General features: G+C 32.5%; 7 protein-coding genes across 10 annotated transcripts; 3 read left to right on the plus strand and 4 right to left on the minus strand.

Moving 5' to 3' along the window:
• Positions 1 to 707: 707 nt before the first annotated feature.
• Positions 708 to 8,943, minus strand: LOC126763335 (uncharacterized). Of its 2 annotated transcripts, XM_050480718.1 has the most exons (5): positions 7,561 to 8,943; positions 4,449 to 4,557; positions 3,769 to 3,871; positions 3,437 to 3,587; positions 708 to 2,781 (listed from the first exon to the last, which is right to left on the minus strand). In XM_050480718.1, exons 1-5 carry the CDS (start codon positions 8,778 to 8,780, stop codon positions 735 to 737), a joined length of 3,630 nt encoding a protein of 1,209 aa, XP_050336675.1. In that variant the 5' UTR covers positions 8,781 to 8,943; the 3' UTR covers positions 708 to 734. The 2 variants fall into 2 exon arrangements, with proteins under 2 accessions (XP_050336675.1, XP_050336676.1); XM_050480719.1 differs by lacking the exon at positions 4,449 to 4,557 and having other exon boundaries at positions 8,439 to 8,941.
• Positions 8,944 to 9,238: 295 nt separating this feature from the next.
• Positions 9,239 to 10,670, plus strand: LOC126763338 (thioredoxin-like protein 1). The gene is made up of 5 exons (XM_050480725.1): positions 9,239 to 9,436; positions 9,645 to 9,801; positions 9,869 to 9,982; positions 10,042 to 10,325; positions 10,396 to 10,670. The coding sequence occupies exons 1-5, from the start codon at positions 9,342 to 9,344 to the stop codon at positions 10,607 to 10,609; spliced, it is 864 nt and encodes a 287-aa protein (XP_050336682.1). The 5' UTR covers positions 9,239 to 9,341; the 3' UTR covers positions 10,610 to 10,670.
• A 136-nt stretch (positions 10,671 to 10,806) lies between these two features.
• On the minus strand, positions 10,807 to 12,702 carry LOC126763336 (bifunctional coenzyme A synthase). 2 transcript variants are annotated; one of them, XM_050480721.1, is made up of 4 exons: positions 12,509 to 12,700; positions 12,043 to 12,302; positions 11,637 to 11,986; positions 10,807 to 11,581 (listed from the first exon to the last, which is right to left on the minus strand). In XM_050480721.1, exons 2-4 carry the CDS (start codon positions 12,275 to 12,277, stop codon positions 10,898 to 10,900), a joined length of 1,269 nt encoding a protein of 422 aa, XP_050336678.1. In that variant the 5' UTR covers positions 12,278 to 12,302; positions 12,509 to 12,700; the 3' UTR covers positions 10,807 to 10,897. The 2 variants fall into 2 exon arrangements, with proteins under 2 accessions (XP_050336678.1, XP_050336677.1); XM_050480720.1 differs by having other exon boundaries at positions 12,043 to 12,702.
• Positions 12,703 to 13,326: 624 nt separating this feature from the next.
• LOC126763340 (probable Golgi SNAP receptor complex member 2) lies at positions 13,327 to 14,364 on the plus strand. Its single transcript, XM_050480728.1, has 2 exons — positions 13,327 to 13,621; positions 13,680 to 14,364. Exons 1-2 carry the CDS (start codon positions 13,485 to 13,487, stop codon positions 14,191 to 14,193), a joined length of 651 nt encoding a protein of 216 aa, XP_050336685.1. The 5' UTR covers positions 13,327 to 13,484; the 3' UTR covers positions 14,194 to 14,364.
• Positions 14,131 to 15,348, minus strand: LOC126763339 (chromatin modification-related protein MEAF6). 2 transcript variants are annotated; one of them, XM_050480727.1, is made up of 5 exons: positions 15,100 to 15,348; positions 14,818 to 15,031; positions 14,617 to 14,751; positions 14,398 to 14,558; positions 14,131 to 14,334 (listed from the first exon to the last, which is right to left on the minus strand). In XM_050480727.1, the coding sequence occupies exons 1-4, from the start codon at positions 15,244 to 15,246 to the stop codon at positions 14,404 to 14,406; spliced, it is 651 nt and encodes a 216-aa protein (XP_050336684.1). In that variant the 5' UTR covers positions 15,247 to 15,348; the 3' UTR covers positions 14,131 to 14,334; positions 14,398 to 14,403. The 2 variants fall into 2 exon arrangements, with proteins under 2 accessions (XP_050336684.1, XP_050336683.1); XM_050480726.1 differs by having other exon boundaries at positions 14,131 to 14,558.
• Positions 15,349 to 15,693: 345 nt separating this feature from the next.
• Positions 15,694 to 17,146, plus strand: LOC126763488 (peroxisome biogenesis factor 2). Its single transcript, XM_050481035.1, has 4 exons — positions 15,694 to 15,866; positions 15,925 to 16,002; positions 16,067 to 16,498; positions 16,575 to 17,146. The coding sequence occupies exons 1-4, from the start codon at positions 15,819 to 15,821 to the stop codon at positions 16,878 to 16,880; spliced, it is 864 nt and encodes a 287-aa protein (XP_050336992.1). The 5' UTR covers positions 15,694 to 15,818; the 3' UTR covers positions 16,881 to 17,146.
• A 232-nt stretch (positions 17,147 to 17,378) lies between these two features.
• LOC126763489 (uncharacterized) lies at positions 17,379 to 18,733 on the minus strand. The gene is made up of 2 exons (XM_050481037.1): positions 18,283 to 18,733; positions 17,379 to 18,219 (listed from the first exon to the last, which is right to left on the minus strand). Exons 1-2 carry the CDS (start codon positions 18,439 to 18,441, stop codon positions 17,704 to 17,706), a joined length of 675 nt encoding a protein of 224 aa, XP_050336994.1. The 5' UTR covers positions 18,442 to 18,733; the 3' UTR covers positions 17,379 to 17,703.
• Positions 18,734 to 18,757: the final 24 nt, after the last annotated feature.

Consider the following 18,757-nt stretch of genomic DNA (forward strand, 5'->3'; position numbering starts at 1 on the left):
TGTGGCTTAACAGGTATTTGTATACCGATTACTTACATTATAAATAATTAATTTTTTTGATTTAGAATGCATATGGCATTTATGTATTCATGTACACATGTACAGGTAAACACGATTGTATGCAAAAGTGTAGATATGCAATATGATAAATTATAAACACTATTTGGATATCATCAAAGTTCAAATGTATGAAAAAAAAACAAATTTGTAATTTTCTATTGTGTAAAAATCTTGTAAACAATACATTGGTATTTCCTATAAAATAATTGAACAAAAAATTCTTGAATGTACTGGCGAATTTAATATATTAAAAACATATTGTTTTCAAATACTGCAGTACCTATATTTGTCAGGACAAATAGTGGTAAACTACTTGGGGGGAAATGATAAATGAATATGTCGATAAATTTTGTACACTCATAAGTTAACTCTAACATTGTTCAATCGTGTAAAAGGGAAATTTAACATAAAAAGTTGTAATGATTTGCAATCATCTAACTCAATTTTTCGAAGCTGATAGCAACATCCTAATCACTATAAACATATGATCACTTTTAAATACAACGGTGAAATTTTTCTAGTATTTAATCAATTATTTTTTAATTAAACTATTTATTATAACTCCGATATGCAAGGGTTTCATTGTACAAATCTTATTGATAAATGGAGTTTTAAATCAAATCTTTGGTGTTGGTTAGAATTTGGCAAATAGATAAATTTTGAAATCGGGCGTTTCAATTTTGATTCTGTGGACAAACCATAAGATTTAGATTCTTTCGTGTCAGTACACGTCGCAAAGCCTGCAGAGTTTTAGTACATATAATAACGCAACAGCCATTAGCAACACCTTCAGCGGGGCTTTTGCATGTGCATGAAGAACTTTTGAGTGATTTTGGGGGTGGGGCACGGGGTTTGTCTACATTTGAAGACGTTGTATCTTTTACAGCAGGGGACTTCGATGCACAACAACTGCTGCTACTGCCGCCTACTGAGCTCATTTGTTGGCTTGTTGTTTTGGACATGTCGGTTGTACCGCAAGGTCTTGGTGTATTCTTATCGCCACCACAGCAACCTCCACCAGTACTACTACCCATAGAAGCCAAGTTTTGCAACAATAATGCCACATCCTCGATATTTTGATTTATGTCAGCTTCACGCTTCGCCGACGCCCGTTCTTTTTTATTTTGACAACATTCCTTACCGCGATTAATCGTTTTAGGCTTAGCTGTTAAGCTTCTTTCTAATTTTTGATTATGAGTGTTTTGTGGCTGCGGCTGCATTTGTGGTTTATGGTTATGGCAACATTTGTGTTTATTATTTCCTTCCTTGCTACATGGTGTTTCATTGCTGCAACCACCTTGACAGTCCTGAGTTTGATCGCATTTACAATTGGTACAACCACAAATTCCAGCATCAGCAGTTATTTGCTTCAAAGTTGGTTTATCGCTCCTGAGATCCACTTCAATTAAACCTGAGGCATCTTCGGGCACCTGCTTTGCCTGTTGTAATGTCTCTTGCAGAAGATGTGCATTATTATCGATGGTCATTAAAATTTCATTTAGTAACGACTCAGTTTCCATGTCTTCTGTATCGTTATTATATTGCATATCCTCTTTCAATAGTTGTTCAATGCTCTCTTCGGTTGGAATCATATCCATGGATTGATCTGCGTTTATTGAGGAATTAACGACGGTCTCCTCAAGTTTATTTGCTATTTCTGCTATTCCATTGATACTATTACTACTATCGATATCCATTTGCATGTTAGGCATCGCTTGCATTTGAGGTGGCGCTGATATAGGTAGATCTAATGGTGTTGGTTTGTAGAGGTTGCCATTATTGCTAATGTCCAAGTAGTCGCAAGGATCTGTTGATTCCGGTAGTATTGAAGTACTAGTGTCCAATAAAGAACCGGTGTTGCTTATAGTTGCAACTTCTGCCTTGCCGAAATTACCATAGTTCTGTTGTAAATCTACAAAGCTCGGCACCTCGGTGGGAAGTGCTACACAAGCATTGGTGACTGGCGCCATTGGTATAATTGGTTTCGATATAAGCACACCTGCGTCTACCCAAGGTGTAGGGATTTCCTCTTCTGCGGCGTATGCCAACTGTAATGCCTGTGACGTTTCCGGAAAGGAATTACATTCAATTTTTGGCGTCAAAATAGGTATAGCGGTATTTCTCACTTCTGGCATTTGTACAGCAAACAAATCAGCTCTATTATATTCAGCCGATTCCGATTTGATGAAATTTAGTGGGCTTAATGACGGCAAGCTGCCATCATCAACAACGCTTTGAATGCACGAACTTTCCTCTCTTTCATCTTCTCCATTCGATGTGTGCTCCTCATTGTAACCACTACTATCGCTTTCTACTTTAATAGATGTAATTTCTGAATTTTCAGCCAATTGGAACTGCTTAGAATCTTTTTTCACCTTCAAACGGCGTTCCTTGTTATTGCTCAAGCTATTTTGCCTTCTATTGCGTTGTTTTTGATGGGTTTTCTTGTGTGACTTCAGGCTGTGTGATGTACTGAAGGACTTCTGGCAACTTACCTCCTCACATGGATAAGGTCTTTCGCCTGTGTGTGTGCGAATGTGGGTTTTAAGATGGTGTGAAGCGGTGAAGGCTTTACCACAAGTGTCTTCAGGACATTTATATGGCCGCTCTTGTGTATGTGTACGCATATGTTTTTTCAGATCACTCAGGGTAGTAAAACATTTTTGACATATCTCACAATTGAATGTTTCACCATTGTGCAATCTTAAGTGGGCTTGTAATCTGTAAAAGAACAATAAAGGGTTAAGTATTAATGCAGCCATACATTATGCTATAATCTCGCAAAAAGAATTAGAGGCGTATACGTTTAGCAATACAGTACATATGTCTATAAAAACTTGTTCACTTAATTGCAATAAAAATCGCTCATATTGACCGGTATATTGGAGATAGCAAAAAGACCGCATCGATTTTGTCTTATTTTGACTTTAAACTTGAGTTTACCCATGAAAATATTTCCATACAACAATGTTAATTGTATGATATTTATGATGGAAAATTAAGTATAATAACGGATATCATTATATAATTTAATATCTAATATGGTGAACTAGCTCTGATTTTGTCTACTTTAACACCAAACCACATTAAGATATCTTTGTTTCTATACCGTTAATATAAGAAAAAAATGCCGACTTCATTTTTTTAAGATATCTCACAAATATATCACTTTTGGGTATGATATGGATATAAATATCTACATATATGCGAGTATTTAAAAAATTTTAGGTTGATATTGACTATTTTTTTAGAGCCACTTTTTATGCAATGTTTAATAATATTCGTATGACATTTTATTCTCACCGGATCAAGCTGAATCATTATTGAAATATTTTGAAAAACTTATAGTTTGACAGTTGTTGTATATTATACATACCTGTAACGTGTATTAAACGCCTTTTCACAACCAGTTATCTCGCATTCATAGGGTTTTACTTTAGTGTGTACCCTAATATGAATTTTCAAGCTGTACGAAGTAAGAAAAGCCTTACCACAACTATCTTCGGTGCATTTAAAGCGATATTCACCTGCAAGTAAACCAAAAAGGGAATTGTAAGAACGATAAAATAATTAAAACCCTATTTAGACGTATTTACATTAAAATCTATAAATATACCCAGGCTCCAAAACAGGTTTGAGTATTTCATAATGAAAAGAATTTTAAGTAAATAATTACTATCATATTACATTATTATTTATACCGCTCACCTTTGTGTGTCTTTAAATGCGTGCGCAGATTTCCAATGGTGCTGTAGCTACGACTGCAGTTTTCGTAGTTACAATTATAGCGACCCAGCGCTTCCTCCGAGTTCTACGTAAACAAGAATATGGAGATAAGAGAAGTCGAAAAGGATTAGTGTTTGACAACTTCTTTTTATAGCCAATACGTTATTGTAGCAGTAAAAGAATTGTCCTTATTTGAAATACGTGTGTATATTTTTATTATCATCATAATATCGCCACAGATATTACAAACGTGCATACTATTAAACATTAAGGTAAAAATTACATCTAAAAATAATTAAAAATAAAATTCGATACTATAATAGCACACTTCATAGTCGCATTGAGATATTAGTTGAATATTCGTGGAAATTGTGTTAAGATAGCATTCTTATTATTATAAAAAGTAGTTATTCCGATGATAGCCATTGTAAGTAAAGTCTAAAAGAATTGTTAAATAAGGAAAAACTCATTGATTAGGGATATGCTGTACTACAAACGCGCTTTCCGTAATTGTATCATTAAAGGTATGTATTTAATTACTGTTATGTTGAACGCGATAATTATATGTACGTATAGATAAATGTTTATATATATATTGATTTATATTTTATTATATTATAAGTTAATGGCAAAAGAAAATGTGGGATATTTGAAATGTATACCTCGAAAGTAGTAATTGTCGCATGAGTTGGCTCTCCTTTCTGTATGTGCAAGGCACCGGGGCGTATACATAATGAAAGTTCATCAGGCTGATTATTTACTTCCATGTAACTACAAACCACCGCAATTCGAAATTACATAGATTGCGAGAAACAAGAACATCGAATATTTTAATTCAAAATAATGTAAGTATGTTTTGTTTATTGCAAACATATCGTTGCCTAGTTTCGTTTGTTTAATTATTCTTGTAAGCTGCAGCGGATCTGTCAGTAAGGAAAGCAAATTCGGCGATTGTAATTTTGTTTTAATAAAAAGCCACACAATTGTATTTTACATCAAAAAAATACCAGCAGAAACAATTTGTACAACATCTATAAAGTACTTAGCGTTTATTTCTTTTTTTTTGTGATTTGTAATACAAATATATTAATGTGAGCCGGCACAAGTTAGGAGAGGCAATTCGCTTCAATACTGCTTGGTAAATTAATGCAAAACAAATTAACGTTCATGTCCGTTTCAGACTTTACAGTGCTGAATACACAAACATTATCCAAAAAACAATAATAGCTGCTGTCGGAATCATTCATTTATTATTAATGGAGCTTGTACATACGTATGTAAATATATACACATAGAATTTCTAAATACATACCTACACAAAAATATAGATGGTTAAACATAAAAAAAAAAAAACATTTGCAGCTGACGCCAAATAAAAATTCATTAACTAAAGTTAATTTTGACTGCTTATTTACACATATAATTTTATACATTTTTAAGATGTGTGTATTGTATCTATATTTGTACACATCCTCACATATTTTTTGTTGTTTGGCGACAAGACAACCTCTAAATGGGTCGTTGGTTCTCAACTCAACAAAATTATGAAATAATTTATACTAAGGGTTTTCAAAAATTATACTACATCTGTATTATCTAGCACTTCCTGCTTCCAAACAAATCAGCTCTAAGGAAAGCAACTAGAAAGACATCAATACCAGAACTGATTTAATAAGGGACTAAAAATATATGGAGTAATACATTTTTAATAAGGAAATTTACTAAAAGATACATAAATTATTGTTGTGACGAAAAATCTTGAAAAACTAAAATATGTAAAATAATGTTATTAACAGGGCCGACCCGAGACAATTTACCACCCCTTCAAAGCCTATAGCACCGAGTTCAGGGTATAAAAATGTAAACAAAATTAGCCAAAATGCGGCCCAAAAATTATTGTGCCATATGGACGGGCTGGCACTGGTTATTGGTTGTTTTAGTCTTTTGGATTTTGTTTTCTCATTGTATATATAGTATATATTATACTATGCTTTTCTGAATCTGGCATTTGATAATGTAATGGACCAAAATTTTCTAATAAATATATTGAAATATTTTTAATATAAAAATAAGTTTCCTATAATTGTGAATTATGTATGCATGCACATATATTTATATTTTGTAAAAGTTCATTAAATAGAAAGTTCGGCAAATGCGCTCATCATATTAATTGGCTATTTATAGTATTGGCCAAGAAGGCATCACTCCAACGACATCACCTTAACACCGCACATCATGCTTTACCTCACCCACTCAATATAATGATATATGTATGGATATATATAATACTATACATATATACTTACATTGTATGTACAATAGAGTGTGCATAAATTGGTATTTAAACTTTTTGTTATTTTAGGTATTTTACAAGTAAAAATATATTAATTTTGGCAGGTGTTTACAGAAAAAAAGACGACGGTCGACACGAATGACTACCTTTTAAGTTTCGTACTTAGACCAAATTTATTAAGCACCTATGAAAACCAGACATACATACATTTACAATAATATATACGAAGGATTGGAGAGAGCAATCACAATGATATAATATATAAGTGTGGTGCATCAATTTCAATATAATATACATAAAAGTATATTTGAATGTGCTGAAGTGAAATATTTTCACCAATTAGCAACAAAATGTTGTGAATACAGCAAATGATTTTAATCCAATTTTGCGATGAGAGGAATATAATTTTGATTTCAGACAACCGACTTTGCTTTCTACAAATGAAATCTCAAATGTACATTAAAAACCATAAACAAATATATTACAAACCATTAAATCTATGTAAGATGCAAAAATATTTCTTATTTAACAAGAAATGGAGAATAAAAAAGCGCATTATTAATAAATTTATTATATTACTTGATATAATGCCTTCGTTAATATATTTGTCATATATGTACATATGATATTTGAAAAATCGGTTCATATTATTAATTGAAATGCAAGTGTACGAAAATACACTGTAGTTAATTGAGTAGTTTCGAAGTTTTTACTGTCAACTCGACAGCAATCCTGCAATTCTTTTGAATGAAAAAGACAGGAAAGAAGTAAATAAAAGCCACCAACTTAGCAATTAAATAACTTCTTGAATCAGTGAAATCCGATTCCTCGAAATGTTAAGATATTTCTAAATACATTTCATAGTATTTACAAATACCACAATTTCTTTAATTACCTTAGTTCTGGACTACAAAATGTATCAACATGAATAAGATGATTTTCCAATAAAATCTATTAATTTCATCTTTAAAAATTTCCTTCAAATAAAGCCCGTAATTTAAAGGTAAAAAACGTTACTTGAAACTCGAATATATACTCTTGAACAAATCTAATAAAATATCTGCTACTTTTCAGTGGTAACCACAAAGGGACAACGACAAAGGTTAGAATTTAGAAGCATACAAAAATAACAAAAGCAAAAATAATTACTTTAAGCAGATACATTAGTGAAATTATTAAAAATTAAATAAAAATACTTTAGTTTACGATATTATTAAAGAAACACACAAATATATGTATATATGTATGTAAATATAAATATCTATTACAAAAATACATATATTTATTGTGTAAACGCATATGGTTAACTATTTTGTAAGCATTTTGTCAGTAGCTCAGTAGATAGAATAAAGAAAAACAGCATCATGCATCAAACAAGACTGATAAAAAAGAAATATATAGGTTAAATTTCAAATTATCCAGGAATCTACTAAAAGCCTTTCTAAACAAGGAAGCATTCGGGCAATTGAAATTAGAACTACCTTTCTTTAAAGTTATTATCTCTTGACTTGTGTAGCTGATGATCAATAAAAACTGGAGCAATGTAGGTCGACGACGGTGGTGATAATAAATGGTTATTAGCAAAATCCACTTCTGACTTGTCCATATAAATGTTGTTTTGCATTGATATTTGATCATAGCAAACTAATGGTGTACCATGTATAGGTGTTGGACAATTCATTGCCACCACAGTAGGAGGCCGTACTTGCACTAGCTGTTGGTCTTGAAACTTGTATTCTAACTTTAAGCAAATGTCGTCTTGTTTATTATTATTCACTGATTTTGTGTACAGGAGCGTGTCCCCATCAAGCGTATTAACAAAATCGACATTTGTAGAAGGGAAATCTGTAACATCTCCTATATGAAAATTTGACGAGTTTTGTATGGTTTCATGCGGCTGTATTTGCATAATTATCGGCGGTTGTGTCACTTCATATGATTCATTAGACATAAAAGAGGATGATGTTGATAATGGGGATAATAACGGATATTGAGCATTTGATAACATTTTTGTAGGTGATTTTTCGGAGCTAGAAATATGAGAATTGCACGTGGTGGATGGATTTGGAAATGTCTGAGCTTCGGATATTAATATATCTGGTGTATCTAATGAATCATTCAAAAAACGCATTAAATTATCACCAGTTTCTTCATTATTATCGTCACAGTCGTCGACAGGATTGCTAACGTATGTGTTAACAGAAGAAGACAAAGAGGCATATGATAACGACAAATCACTACATATGTTATCCCCTCTCATATTTTCATCATTTTCATGAGCCATTATTGCACTGTATATTGGATAAGCCATATCTGTAGTGTCTTCTATAGCTAAGCTTAATCCTAAATGATGGAGCACCTGTTGATGTAAATGCTGTTCTGTGTCGTTGGCCAATTGAACTGTATTATCAATTAAGTTTATTTGCTGCGTAATATCTTGAGTTTTAGATGATTTAACCGAAAAATCAGTCGGATATTCTTCCAAACTATCCAACAATTCCAATTGTAGCTCTGGTGACATTGCCGTAGATGACGTAGAAGTTGATGGAATAGAACTATATGCAGAGGACTGGTCATCTATTATAAATGTATCACTATTAGCGCTATCATTTTCTGTGCTCATTGTTCTCATCGATATTATTGGTTCTTTTGCATGCACATTTTCGGCAGATTTGTATTTAGTTGACCGAATAAAATCCATTGCGTCACACTTTTATTACTTCTCTATTTTTGAACTCTTTTTTCACTATTACCTTTATCAATTAAGCTAATTTTATACTACTGAAAAATAAAAATAAATAACTTGCAATTATTGCACCCGATCTCGGTCATTATCGCGATAAAAGTCGAGAGAAATACGATCAGATACATTAGTAGAATAAAAACCGAAACATTCTGGTATGCTTATGGTACTGACTGATACAAATACTCAAAATTTGAGTTTAGTGCAAAGAAAAATAATTGTGCAATTAACATAATTAATTTTTTTTGATAAAAAAAAATCTGAAAAACATTGTTAAATATAGTATTTAACACAAATATTTTTTTATTTTGTTGTTGTCTAACTAGTTTAAAATGCACGATATTTAATGTTGAATGTGTTATCTCCAGAAACCAGAAAAATGCAACCTTGCCAATAGGGGATTTTAGTGAACTGCCAGTCATCGTGATTGTCAGCATTTGTCAATTGGATCGGTAAAGAAATCCAAATAGGAATTTTATGTTGTAGAAATAATAATTTGCAAAAAATAAATAATTAAATATGAGTGTACGTGTAATTAATGATGATGCCCACTTTCAATCAGAGCTTAGTTCAGCCGGTATACGTCTTGTGGTCGTAGATTTTACTGCTAGTTGGTAAGGAACTGAGTTATGTGTGCATATACATTTAACATCATCATTTGATCCACCGAATTTGGGTCTACGTGTCGCTGGATGTACCAAGTTTTATATCCGGCAAACAATATCAATTCAGTAGTATTGTTCAAAATTATTTGTGCACTATTAATGCTGTTAGAACAATATTGTAATGTATTTAAATATTAATTTTTCCTAACCTTCGCAGGTGTGGACCATGTCAACGTATAGCACCACATTTCGAGATTCTTCCAACCAAATATCCAAAAGCAATTTTTCTCAAAGTTGACGTTGATAAATGTCAGGACACTGCAGCGAGCCAAGGTGTTTCAGCTATGCCCACATTTATATTTTACCGGAACAGGGTAATGATAATATCTCATTTGTATTGTATTATGTATTTTTAAATTGAATTTTTTTTATGATACATAGACAAAAATAGATCGTGTCCAAGGTGCAGATATAATGGTATTAGAAAATAAGATTCAGGAGCACATCGGATCTAGTGGCGGAGACGAAGCTGGTGAGGACTACGGTCAAGGTCTTGTATGTACACTTAATTGCAAAAATTCAGAACACGTTTTAGAATATAATTTTCGTTTTAGATGGAGTTAAATACATTCATTTCGAAACAGGAATGTGAATGTTTGAACGAAGCTGATGACCATTGCTTAAATCATTGCCTTACATCGAATGGTGGTTATCTGCAATCGGATTGTGATGAGCAATTAATATTGTCAGTAACTTTCAATCAACTTGTGAAAATACACTCATTGAAGTTCAAAGCTCCACCACACTTAGGACCAAAAGAAATTAAACTGTTTATAAATCAACCAAGGACAATCGATTTTGACATGGCCGAGTCTATGACTAGTGTGCAAGATTTAACGTAAGCTGTTTCTTTATCTCGCGTACATGTTAATTGGTTAAAATTTACCATTGTTTATTTAATGATTTAGCTTGGATCCCAAGGAGCTTGAAAACGGCCAGCCAATCAATCTGCGTTACGTGAAATTTCAGAACGTTCAAAATATTCAAATTTACGTTCGTAACAATCAATCAGGGGGAGAAGTTACACAAATAGATTACATTGCATTCATAGGATCTCCTATTATGACAACAAAGATGACCGATTTTAAACGTGTCGCAGGAAAAAAAGGAGAAAGTCATTAAAAAATTCAATGAAAGGATCGAAATACATATTTGTGGATTAAAGAGAAATATTTCCAACTAATTTCCTACTGTTTCTATTGTAACAAATATAATTCTGACTACATGCAGCATATTTATAGAATAATAATTGGGTGTATTCTTGTCGAAACATGCAAATCTCTCAACTCGATTCTATTTACAATCGGTTTCATCAACTATTTATTTACACATTCACAATCACCTTTATTTGACATTTCTTATATATGTTTATATTATTTACATTATTATTCAAAAATTTCAAGGTGTTAATCAAAGACGGCTGTTGTTGGAATATTCGCCAGTAGCCAATTTATTTAGTTTCCGCTTTTCTATATCATCCATTAGAATGGACCATGCCTTATCTGCTTGTTGTTGGGTGAACTCATCTGACCACTGCGAACTAAAAACAATGTGTGATTTGGATACTACCTCACTATTTTCCATTTGACTATCGACACGTTTTCGAGCTTCTTCTTCGCTTAAACCGTTGCGTTGAGTAATGCGCTGCACCGCAAGATCAGGTGTAACTATTGTTGACCATACTTCATGACATTCATTTTCCCAACCAGCTTTTAATAATATAGCTGCTTCTATTACTACAACATCGCATTTATGCTGATCGTGAACAGTGCGTATACGTTTTTTAACCTCTGTTAATAGTTCAGGCCAAACAATATTATTCAAAGTTTCTAATTGTTTAGGATCGTTGAAAACAATTTCACCAAGTCTTTTGCGATCTATTCGTCTATCTTTGTTCACAATATCTTTTCCAAAGTGATTAATTATTTTCTGATAGCAAACTTGATCTGGCTCGTATATTTGATGCGCAATCTTGTCGCAATCTAAAATTTGTGCACCCTTTTTAAGCAACCTATCGCACATAATACTTTTTCCAGATGCTATACCACCTGTTAAACCTATTATATATGGCTTATCGCAGATATTGGGACGCGGCTATATTTCAAAGAAGCAATTATTAACATTTTGGTAGAAATGATGGTTAATTTACCTCGGGTTGTTTCAGTCGAGTTCCCAATAAGTCAATACGTGTATTACTAGAACTCATTTTCTTTTCTTTTGGACCGCCACTTAAGTCTGTGGATTCAACAAGTCCTACGCAGTGTATTTCAAGAGGTCGCAAATTATTTTTGGTTCGTACCTCATTTACTTTATGACCACCCTTTAACGTTTCGGCGCTAACCACTATCATGTCCATATTAGGATCGCTTTTTGTTGGCCCAAAGGGATCATTAATTGGGACGATTTCATATTGTAAACTTGCATCAATTTCCGTGAGAAAATCCCGCATCTCAGCTATTCGACATTCAACGGGCAAGATTAGTTCCGGAAGAATTTTAGCTATAAATAATATAAATCTATATATTGTATGTTATTGTTGTGAAAGAATGACTTACACTTGTTCATTTTACTTGTTGTTACTCCAACCACTAAACGGCGACAACAGCGTATTACAGCTTGGGTAAGGAATATCTTGTGCCCTACATGTATACGATCAAAGGTTCCACCCACTACTACAGTATCGTACATTTTATTAGGCTCGTTCACATTTTCTTGATCACAACTAATACTCATGTTTTCATCTTGTTGTAGGTAAATCGGTTGACTGGATATTTTAAAATGTTCGACCATGCGTTCACAGAGTTCTGGGTAATGACTATCAGAGAACAACATATCAACTGGCCTTATTTGCAGTGCATTGACTCCTTGATCTCTCAACGATCCCACCAAAATGCTCAAAGATATATTCTTACTGCATAATTGATTATGGTCGACATACAATTGAGATATCAAGTGCCCCCAAATAGGCAATGGCTGTGTTTTTTCCGCGGGGATATTTAAGTGAATATATATTTTACCGACATATTTCTCTATAGCACGCAATGATTTTCCCACTTGCTTTACATTGGACACAATTAAGAGCCCAGTAGAAGCCATTTTGCTGTACTTGACACAGTACGACCTTTACCGGAACAAATTAATAAATGTTAAATAAAATCAAGTTGCGCGACAAAAATGCACTTCGACCGACACTTTCATAACGATAAGAAAATCAGCTGATACCAACAATGACACCAGATCTAACCGTAAAATATTCGTATTATCACTACTATCGGTCGTAAAACAGGGTCTTGTTTCAAATTCTAATACTTAATTAGGCTGCGATCGAAAATTCTTTTCAATTTACTTTGCTGACAAAATAGTTTTTGCTTTATGTCAGTTTAAGAAATATGTACTATTATTTTTAAACCTCATGAGACATTTATTTTTCGTTATAACTAATAATTAAAAAGATAAAATGAATATAATTCAATCGCAATCGCAACTCATTAGAAAAGAGAATTTACTTAAAAATCATGCAAATATTTTTTATTATTTTATACGTTTCACTAAATTTTTATACGTTAAATGAATAAATTAAGTTTATTTTATTTTTATTTACACGTTTACTGGCTATTTCAGTTTTGTTACAGTTGTCTTCTCATCCTATAAGAATGACTCCACCGGAATTTATATAGTGCATTATAGTTGGTAATTTTTATGCACAGCTGTCATGGCTTAAACCGAAAAAGCAACTAAAAATACTTGACGCAACCTCTACTCCATCATTCTTGAACATAGGGCATGTTTTCGTTAGCCTGTCAAAAGTGCAACACTGGCAATAAATTGTACGTACATATCTACAAACAACAAAGGCAACACGTCATAATAAATAATTGCTTTACATAGGAAAGGGCGGCTTAAAAATTATATTTATCTAAAAAAAATAGATCAAAGAAGCATTTTAGCTGTAAATTTTAGCTTTCTGTTATTATTAAGCAGTAGAGTAAAATAGAAAATGGAAACACTTTATCACCAAACAAATCGGATGATACAGGAGATCGAGCAGACTTTTCAGAAATTGGCACAAACAAGTGGACTAGACACAGCAGATGTCGAAAATGAGATCCAAATGAAAATCACTGCTGTAAATTCGTAAGTTTTAGATATAAATATCCATTGTTTGCTTAAATATTTACTTTATATTATCCAGAAACTGCGACCGACTTGATGTGCTACTTTACAAGGTACCGGCTTCCCAACGTCCAAGTGCTAAAATGCGTATCGACCAATTGAAATACGATACAAGACATTTACAGAGTTCGCTTCAACTTTACCGAGAAAAAAGGCAGCGTCGTCTTGTAGAACTCTCTGAACGTGAACAACTCTTAAGTCACCGGTTTTCTGCAAATAACACCGGAGCCACAGAAACTTGCCTTGATATAGATTATTCGTTGCAACATCATACTCAATTGAATAATGCTCATCAAGGAGTCGATGAAATGATTGCTTCTGGGGGAAACATACTTAGCAGTTTAATAAACCAACGTGAAACATTAAAAGGAGCACACCAACGGATACATGCGATTGGTAGTACACTCGGTCTATCCAACCATACTATGAAATTAATAGAACGACGCTTTGTTGAAGATAAATACATAATGTTAGGTGGCATGTGTGTGACACTGTTTATTATTGGATTAGTAATTTATTTCATAGTATTTTGAGTGAATTATTATTTTTGACATTGTGTTTATCATTTTCATTACATACATATATAATATCTATATGTAATATATATATTCTAATATAAGTGGATTGGATGAATACCGTCTCACGTCTCAAATGTTGAGTTTGTATTATGGTAGCTGAATAAAATTGTGGATTATAATTTTTGACTTCTAAGTGTTTCGAAAAAATCGAGGTTTTACCCTGAATCATCGGTGCCTAATCTTTTTATTTATATGACCACTTTTTTTAGCCGATATGGTAGAATTGTTGGATAGTTTATTCTTGGAACTAGTGTTAGAACTGGGAGTATTAGGATCTTTCAAAACATCACGCTGCGGAGTAGGTGTTCCTGCCCGATCCACTAGAAATTAATAATTACTAGTAACTATAGTACATTTCAAAAGTAGCAAAGGACATACCAGGTTTGTCCTCTTTGCCAGCGGTTTTTATTGATGAAGAGCCATCATGTGCTGTTGTTGTATTTTGGTTCATAGTTATTTGATTATCACTGGAATCTTCATTAGTTATGGAATCTGATTCACTGGCACGTTCAGCTAATATGTTTTACAGTTAAAAAGATATTATATATAGTGTTCATAAGACACATTTGTCATACTTACGGTTACATATTGCCATAGATGTAATGCTTGATTTGGAAAAAAGACGCTCCGCTTCCTTGAATTTTCTATTGCGTTTGTCAGCTTTGGAATTTGTAGCTTTGTTTGATGTGAGATACCGTTCCCAGCCACGAATTATATTACCACAAAGTTGTGTATCTTCAAGATATGAACCTTCGAATGCATAAATTTGTCGTTCTAAATTTGCTAGTTGCTCCTAAAAAATAGATTTGTATTTTTTATGTCTGCAATTTTTACAACTTTTAAGTGTCATCATAGGATTACCGATGTCTCTGCCTTTTTCTTGATAAGATCGGCTAATTCTGCGCGTGTATCCAAGCTCGTGGACTTGTTATTTGAATTCGTTTTAGATGATTTTCGTTGTTTTGCAGCACTCACATCGTTGGTACTTTTGCTAGTTGGGGAACTCATTTTTATTTAGCAATAAATTGTGCATGAAACTAAAGTAGCTATGTTTTCGCACAAATTGTTTATAAATGAAATTTTTAGTTGTCAAACATGTATCAAAAACAAAGCACGTTGCCACATAGGTTATTTTGTACGATTATATGTAAATATGTACCAATAATTTTTGTATTTATTTTTAGCTATCGCTATGTGCTCAAAGTAGTAATCTTCATACACATCGCTAATTTGATATCAAACCTAAAAGTAATTCATTTTTATATTGATTTTGAATATATTTTAGTTATTTTAGAATTTAAATTTAGTGTTATATTATATGAAATAAATAAGTTTGCATAGCCATTTGTTAAAAACAAAGTTTATTCATTTTAAAGTAATCGTTTTGATTATTTATGTTTAATTTTAATTGTATGGCAGCATAACATCATTATTCTTCATTGATTTGTTTTGCTTATCAATTTTGTTTTCACTACATTGTTTTACCCGTATTTTTTCGCGTGTTTCAAAGGTGCAGAGTACAAGTTAAATTTTTAAAATAGTTTTAGATATAACTATTACACCTATAATTGTTTAATTTTATGATTGAAATGGTTGAAAGAAATGTGTACGTTCCAAGAGTAAATCAGGTATTATTTTAACAGCTAAAACTAGTTAAATATAATAAAATATATTTTATTTGTATAGATTGATGCCATTCATTTGAATAAAGATATTACACGATTAATACGCGATAATTTACTAGAAAATTTGCAAGCTATTTCAGTAAGTGGAATTACAATTTCAAATTATAACAATAAAAGTATCAAAAATGTGTATAATCTTGCAGCCCGCTTTGTTTGCGAAGATACAACCGGAATTAGACTTACTTGTTCAATCAGCAATTTGGTTCGGTTCAATTGGTAAACAAGGTTCAACATTTGGTCAACAATTGCTTGTTCTTTCCTATGATTCAGAACGTCTAACTTTATCCCGACTATGTCTACATTTTGCATTAACGATAATTCCAAACTATTTAAGAAATTTGGACGAACGTCGTTTAACTGTGCAATCTGAATGGTTACATAAAGCAATCGAATGGGGAGAAAATACAGCTCTTTTATGTTCTGTGTTAAATTTCTTCCGCTTTTTGAAGACCGGTCGCAAACCGACCATTGTCGACTTTTTACTTGGTCTAGATTATATAAGTTTGCGGCATAATCAAAGGCGCGATATAGGCTACAAATACCTCACGCGCGAATTATTGTGGGGTGGTTTCATGGTAATCAAATGCTTGTATAAATGATATTTATGTATGTATTGATTTGATTTATTTTTTGCAATATTTGCCTGTTTAGGAAATATTGGGGCTCCTGCTACCGGTAATTAATTTTAGAAAAATTATGCGGCTTTTAAACAATACTATTAAAAGTATGAATGTCAATACAAGGGAGGACAGGCGTATGGCTAATACCGAGGAAAAAGTCATACTGAAATCGAATACTCTTTGCACTTATTGTGAAGAAAGACCAACCATACCACATCACATGAGTTGCGGTCACATCTACTGTTATTATTGTTTGGCAGCCAATATTGCTACTGATGCTAGTTTCAGCTGCACGAAATGTGGTACAAGTACTACGAATGAAATTCATGTGCTGTAGCCAAATTTATTTTTAATTGATTGAAATGAAAAAAGTAATTAAATGAACATATTTCTCATATTAGACAAAATATCTGTATACTTAGCTTTTATATACGATTATGGCGATGGAAAAAATATCTTTAAATTTAAACTACTTGGAGCTTGTTGCGACATTTTTGACGTCTCCAAAAAGAGATAATTATACCTTAGCTCATTGTTTTACATCGGGTATTGAATTTATTCGTGTACATTTATAAATAAATTTTAAATATTTTCAAAAAATTAGTTTACTAAGGGTAACTTCCATTATTAGTAGATTCTATTATTATGAGCCGTATATTCGATTGTGAATATTTCAAATTTAAGCAAATAAAAAAATCAGATAAGGCCTTTGATCTTACCACTCCTTTTAAATTCCCTTTCAAGATGTCAATGTTGCGGTACATATTTTACACTTACATAATTACACGCAATCTACAGTTTATCTTGATAGATGGTATTAAATAAGTATATATAATTTATAACATTCATAACCATTGTTTATTTATTAATTATTTGACAGTTGAATGTTCATAAACATAACAGTTGATAGTTGTTGCACCTACATTATATGTATGTATGTTTGTATGTATATACATATGGGGTTTCTATTTCTAACTGCACAAATACTATAAATCATTGGGAATATTTAACTTCTAAGGTTTACATATACAATTACACTGGAATAATGTTTTAATGTGGTTTAAAATTTGTATGTTTGTTTCATAATACATAAATCGTTTTGGAGGTACTTTCATTATGTCCGTATGTGGATGTTACCTTTTTGCCAACTGTAATCTGGATTACATATCAGTGGGTAAGATGTCTGGTATTAAATGTTTGCACAAATCAATCTCATTATCCACAAAAACTACTTTTTTTGCTGTATTTTCATCAAGCCATTGTCTTATAACTGGCCATATGGTAGAAAATATACCAGGTGCGTTTATAATCAAACATACACCTAAACGCTCAGGGTAATGTTTGCTTAGCAGCCATATCAAATTTTTCACCAACTGATAATCCATACATGCAGTACTGAACCCGGATAGATCGAAAACAATGCATAAACTATCTACGACTTCCTCAAAGCATTTTTTACATGCTTCTTCCAAGCAGTATACTATGAACTTGGTCAATTCGTCAATGTCACGGTCGTTTGAGTTGTGATTTTTTGCGGGTATATAAATGACGGGACGACCAATGCAGTCACGGTGGCGTAAAACTCGCGCTTTATTTCCATGTATTTTTATAGCATCTGAATCCCCTAGCGTGCTTACTCCATATTGGTCACGCCATTTGTTTGTTTTTAAAATAGCCTGTTTAATTGTAATTCACTTTGCATCAATACACAATTTTATTGATTTGGTTCAAAAACTTACTTGAAAAGCGGAGTCTACATTTTTGAAAGCCCGTAAGTATCTCTTCAAAGAAAAATCGTTGTGATATTGCTTGGGATCTGCCTCAACTATTAATTTCATCCGATCCTTAAGATCTTGTAAATCATTTACATTGACATTGCTTGGTTCATCCTGCGACATGTTGAAACCCGATAATACCAACTAAGGTAATTTTGTATCAGATAAGAATAAAAAAAATCAGTTTGGTTTATTCATACAATATGTCTTTATTTTAATTATTGCTGTTGCATCGCAGCAGTGGATAGTATTTTTTGCAATCAACGTTTAAAATAAATTAGGAGATTTCATGAATGAAGATATGAAGGTACGAAAGAGCGTTAAGGCTTTGTTTAGTAGACAAAAGGTCATTTCAGAATTTATGATCTTTTACAAAAACTCGTAAGGTTGTGACTATAATACAAGCGTCTCTGATACTCATTAGACCCTAATTAATCTT

This window comes from Bactrocera neohumeralis, chromosome 6 (genome assembly GCF_024586455.1).
Source record: "Bactrocera neohumeralis isolate Rockhampton chromosome 6, APGP_CSIRO_Bneo_wtdbg2-racon-allhic-juicebox.fasta_v2, whole genome shotgun sequence".
In the NCBI taxonomy this organism is placed as follows: domain Eukaryota; kingdom Metazoa; phylum Arthropoda; class Insecta; order Diptera; family Tephritidae; genus Bactrocera; species Bactrocera neohumeralis.

Coding starts and splice junctions, on each gene's coding strand:
- LOC126763335 (XM_050480718.1), bottom strand. CDS start 8,780: ATGGATTTTATTCGGTCAACTAAATACAAATCTGCCGAAAATGTGCAT. Junction 3,872..4,448: donor CGACAATTACTACTTTCGAG/GTATACATTTCA, acceptor TTGTTTACGTAG/AACTCGGAGGAAGCGCTGGG. Junction 3,588..3,768: donor GCATTTAAAGACACACAAAG/GTGAGCGGTATA, acceptor GTTTACTTGCAG/GTGAATATCGCTTTAAATGC.
- LOC126763338 (XM_050480725.1), top strand. CDS start 9,342: ATGAGTGTACGTGTAATTAATGATGATGCCCACTTTCAATCAGAGCTT. Junction 9,983..10,041: donor AGGACTACGGTCAAGGTCTT/GTATGTACACTT, acceptor TTTTCGTTTTAG/ATGGAGTTAAATACATTCAT. Junction 10,326..10,395: donor ACTAGTGTGCAAGATTTAAC/GTAAGCTGTTTC, acceptor TTAATGATTTAG/CTTGGATCCCAAGGAGCTTG.
- LOC126763336 (XM_050480720.1), bottom strand. CDS start 12,583: ATGGCTTCTACTGGGCTCTTAATTGTGTCCAATGTAAAGCAAGTGGGA. Junction 11,987..12,042: donor AACAAGTAAAATGAACAAGT/GTAAGTCATTCT, acceptor TATTATTTATAG/CTAAAATTCTTCCGGAACTA. Junction 11,582..11,636: donor CTCGACTGAAACAACCCGAG/GTAAATTAACCA, acceptor TTTGAAATATAG/CCGCGTCCCAATATCTGCGA.
- LOC126763340 (XM_050480728.1), top strand. CDS start 13,485: ATGGAAACACTTTATCACCAAACAAATCGGATGATACAGGAGATCGAG. Junction 13,622..13,679: donor AAAATCACTGCTGTAAATTC/GTAAGTTTTAGA, acceptor TATATTATCCAG/AAACTGCGACCGACTTGATG.
- LOC126763339 (XM_050480727.1), bottom strand. CDS start 15,246: ATGAGTTCCCCAACTAGCAAAAGTACCAACGATGTGAGTGCTGCAAAA. Junction 15,032..15,099: donor AGAAAAAGGCAGAGACATCG/GTAATCCTATGA, acceptor TCTATTTTTTAG/GAGCAACTAGCAAATTTAGA. Junction 14,752..14,817: donor ATCTATGGCAATATGTAACC/GTAAGTATGACA, acceptor AAAACATATTAG/CTGAACGTGCCAGTGAATCA.
- LOC126763488 (XM_050481035.1), top strand. CDS start 15,819: ATGATTGAAATGGTTGAAAGAAATGTGTACGTTCCAAGAGTAAATCAG. Junction 15,867..15,924: donor ACGTTCCAAGAGTAAATCAG/GTATTATTTTAA, acceptor TTATTTGTATAG/ATTGATGCCATTCATTTGAA. Junction 16,499..16,574: donor TATTGTGGGGTGGTTTCATG/GTAATCAAATGC, acceptor TTGCCTGTTTAG/GAAATATTGGGGCTCCTGCT.
- LOC126763489 (XM_050481037.1), bottom strand. CDS start 18,441: ATGTCGCAGGATGAACCAAGCAATGTCAATGTAAATGATTTACAAGAT. Junction 18,220..18,282: donor ATGTAGACTCCGCTTTTCAA/GTAAGTTTTTGA, acceptor ACAATTAAACAG/GCTATTTTAAAAACAAACAA.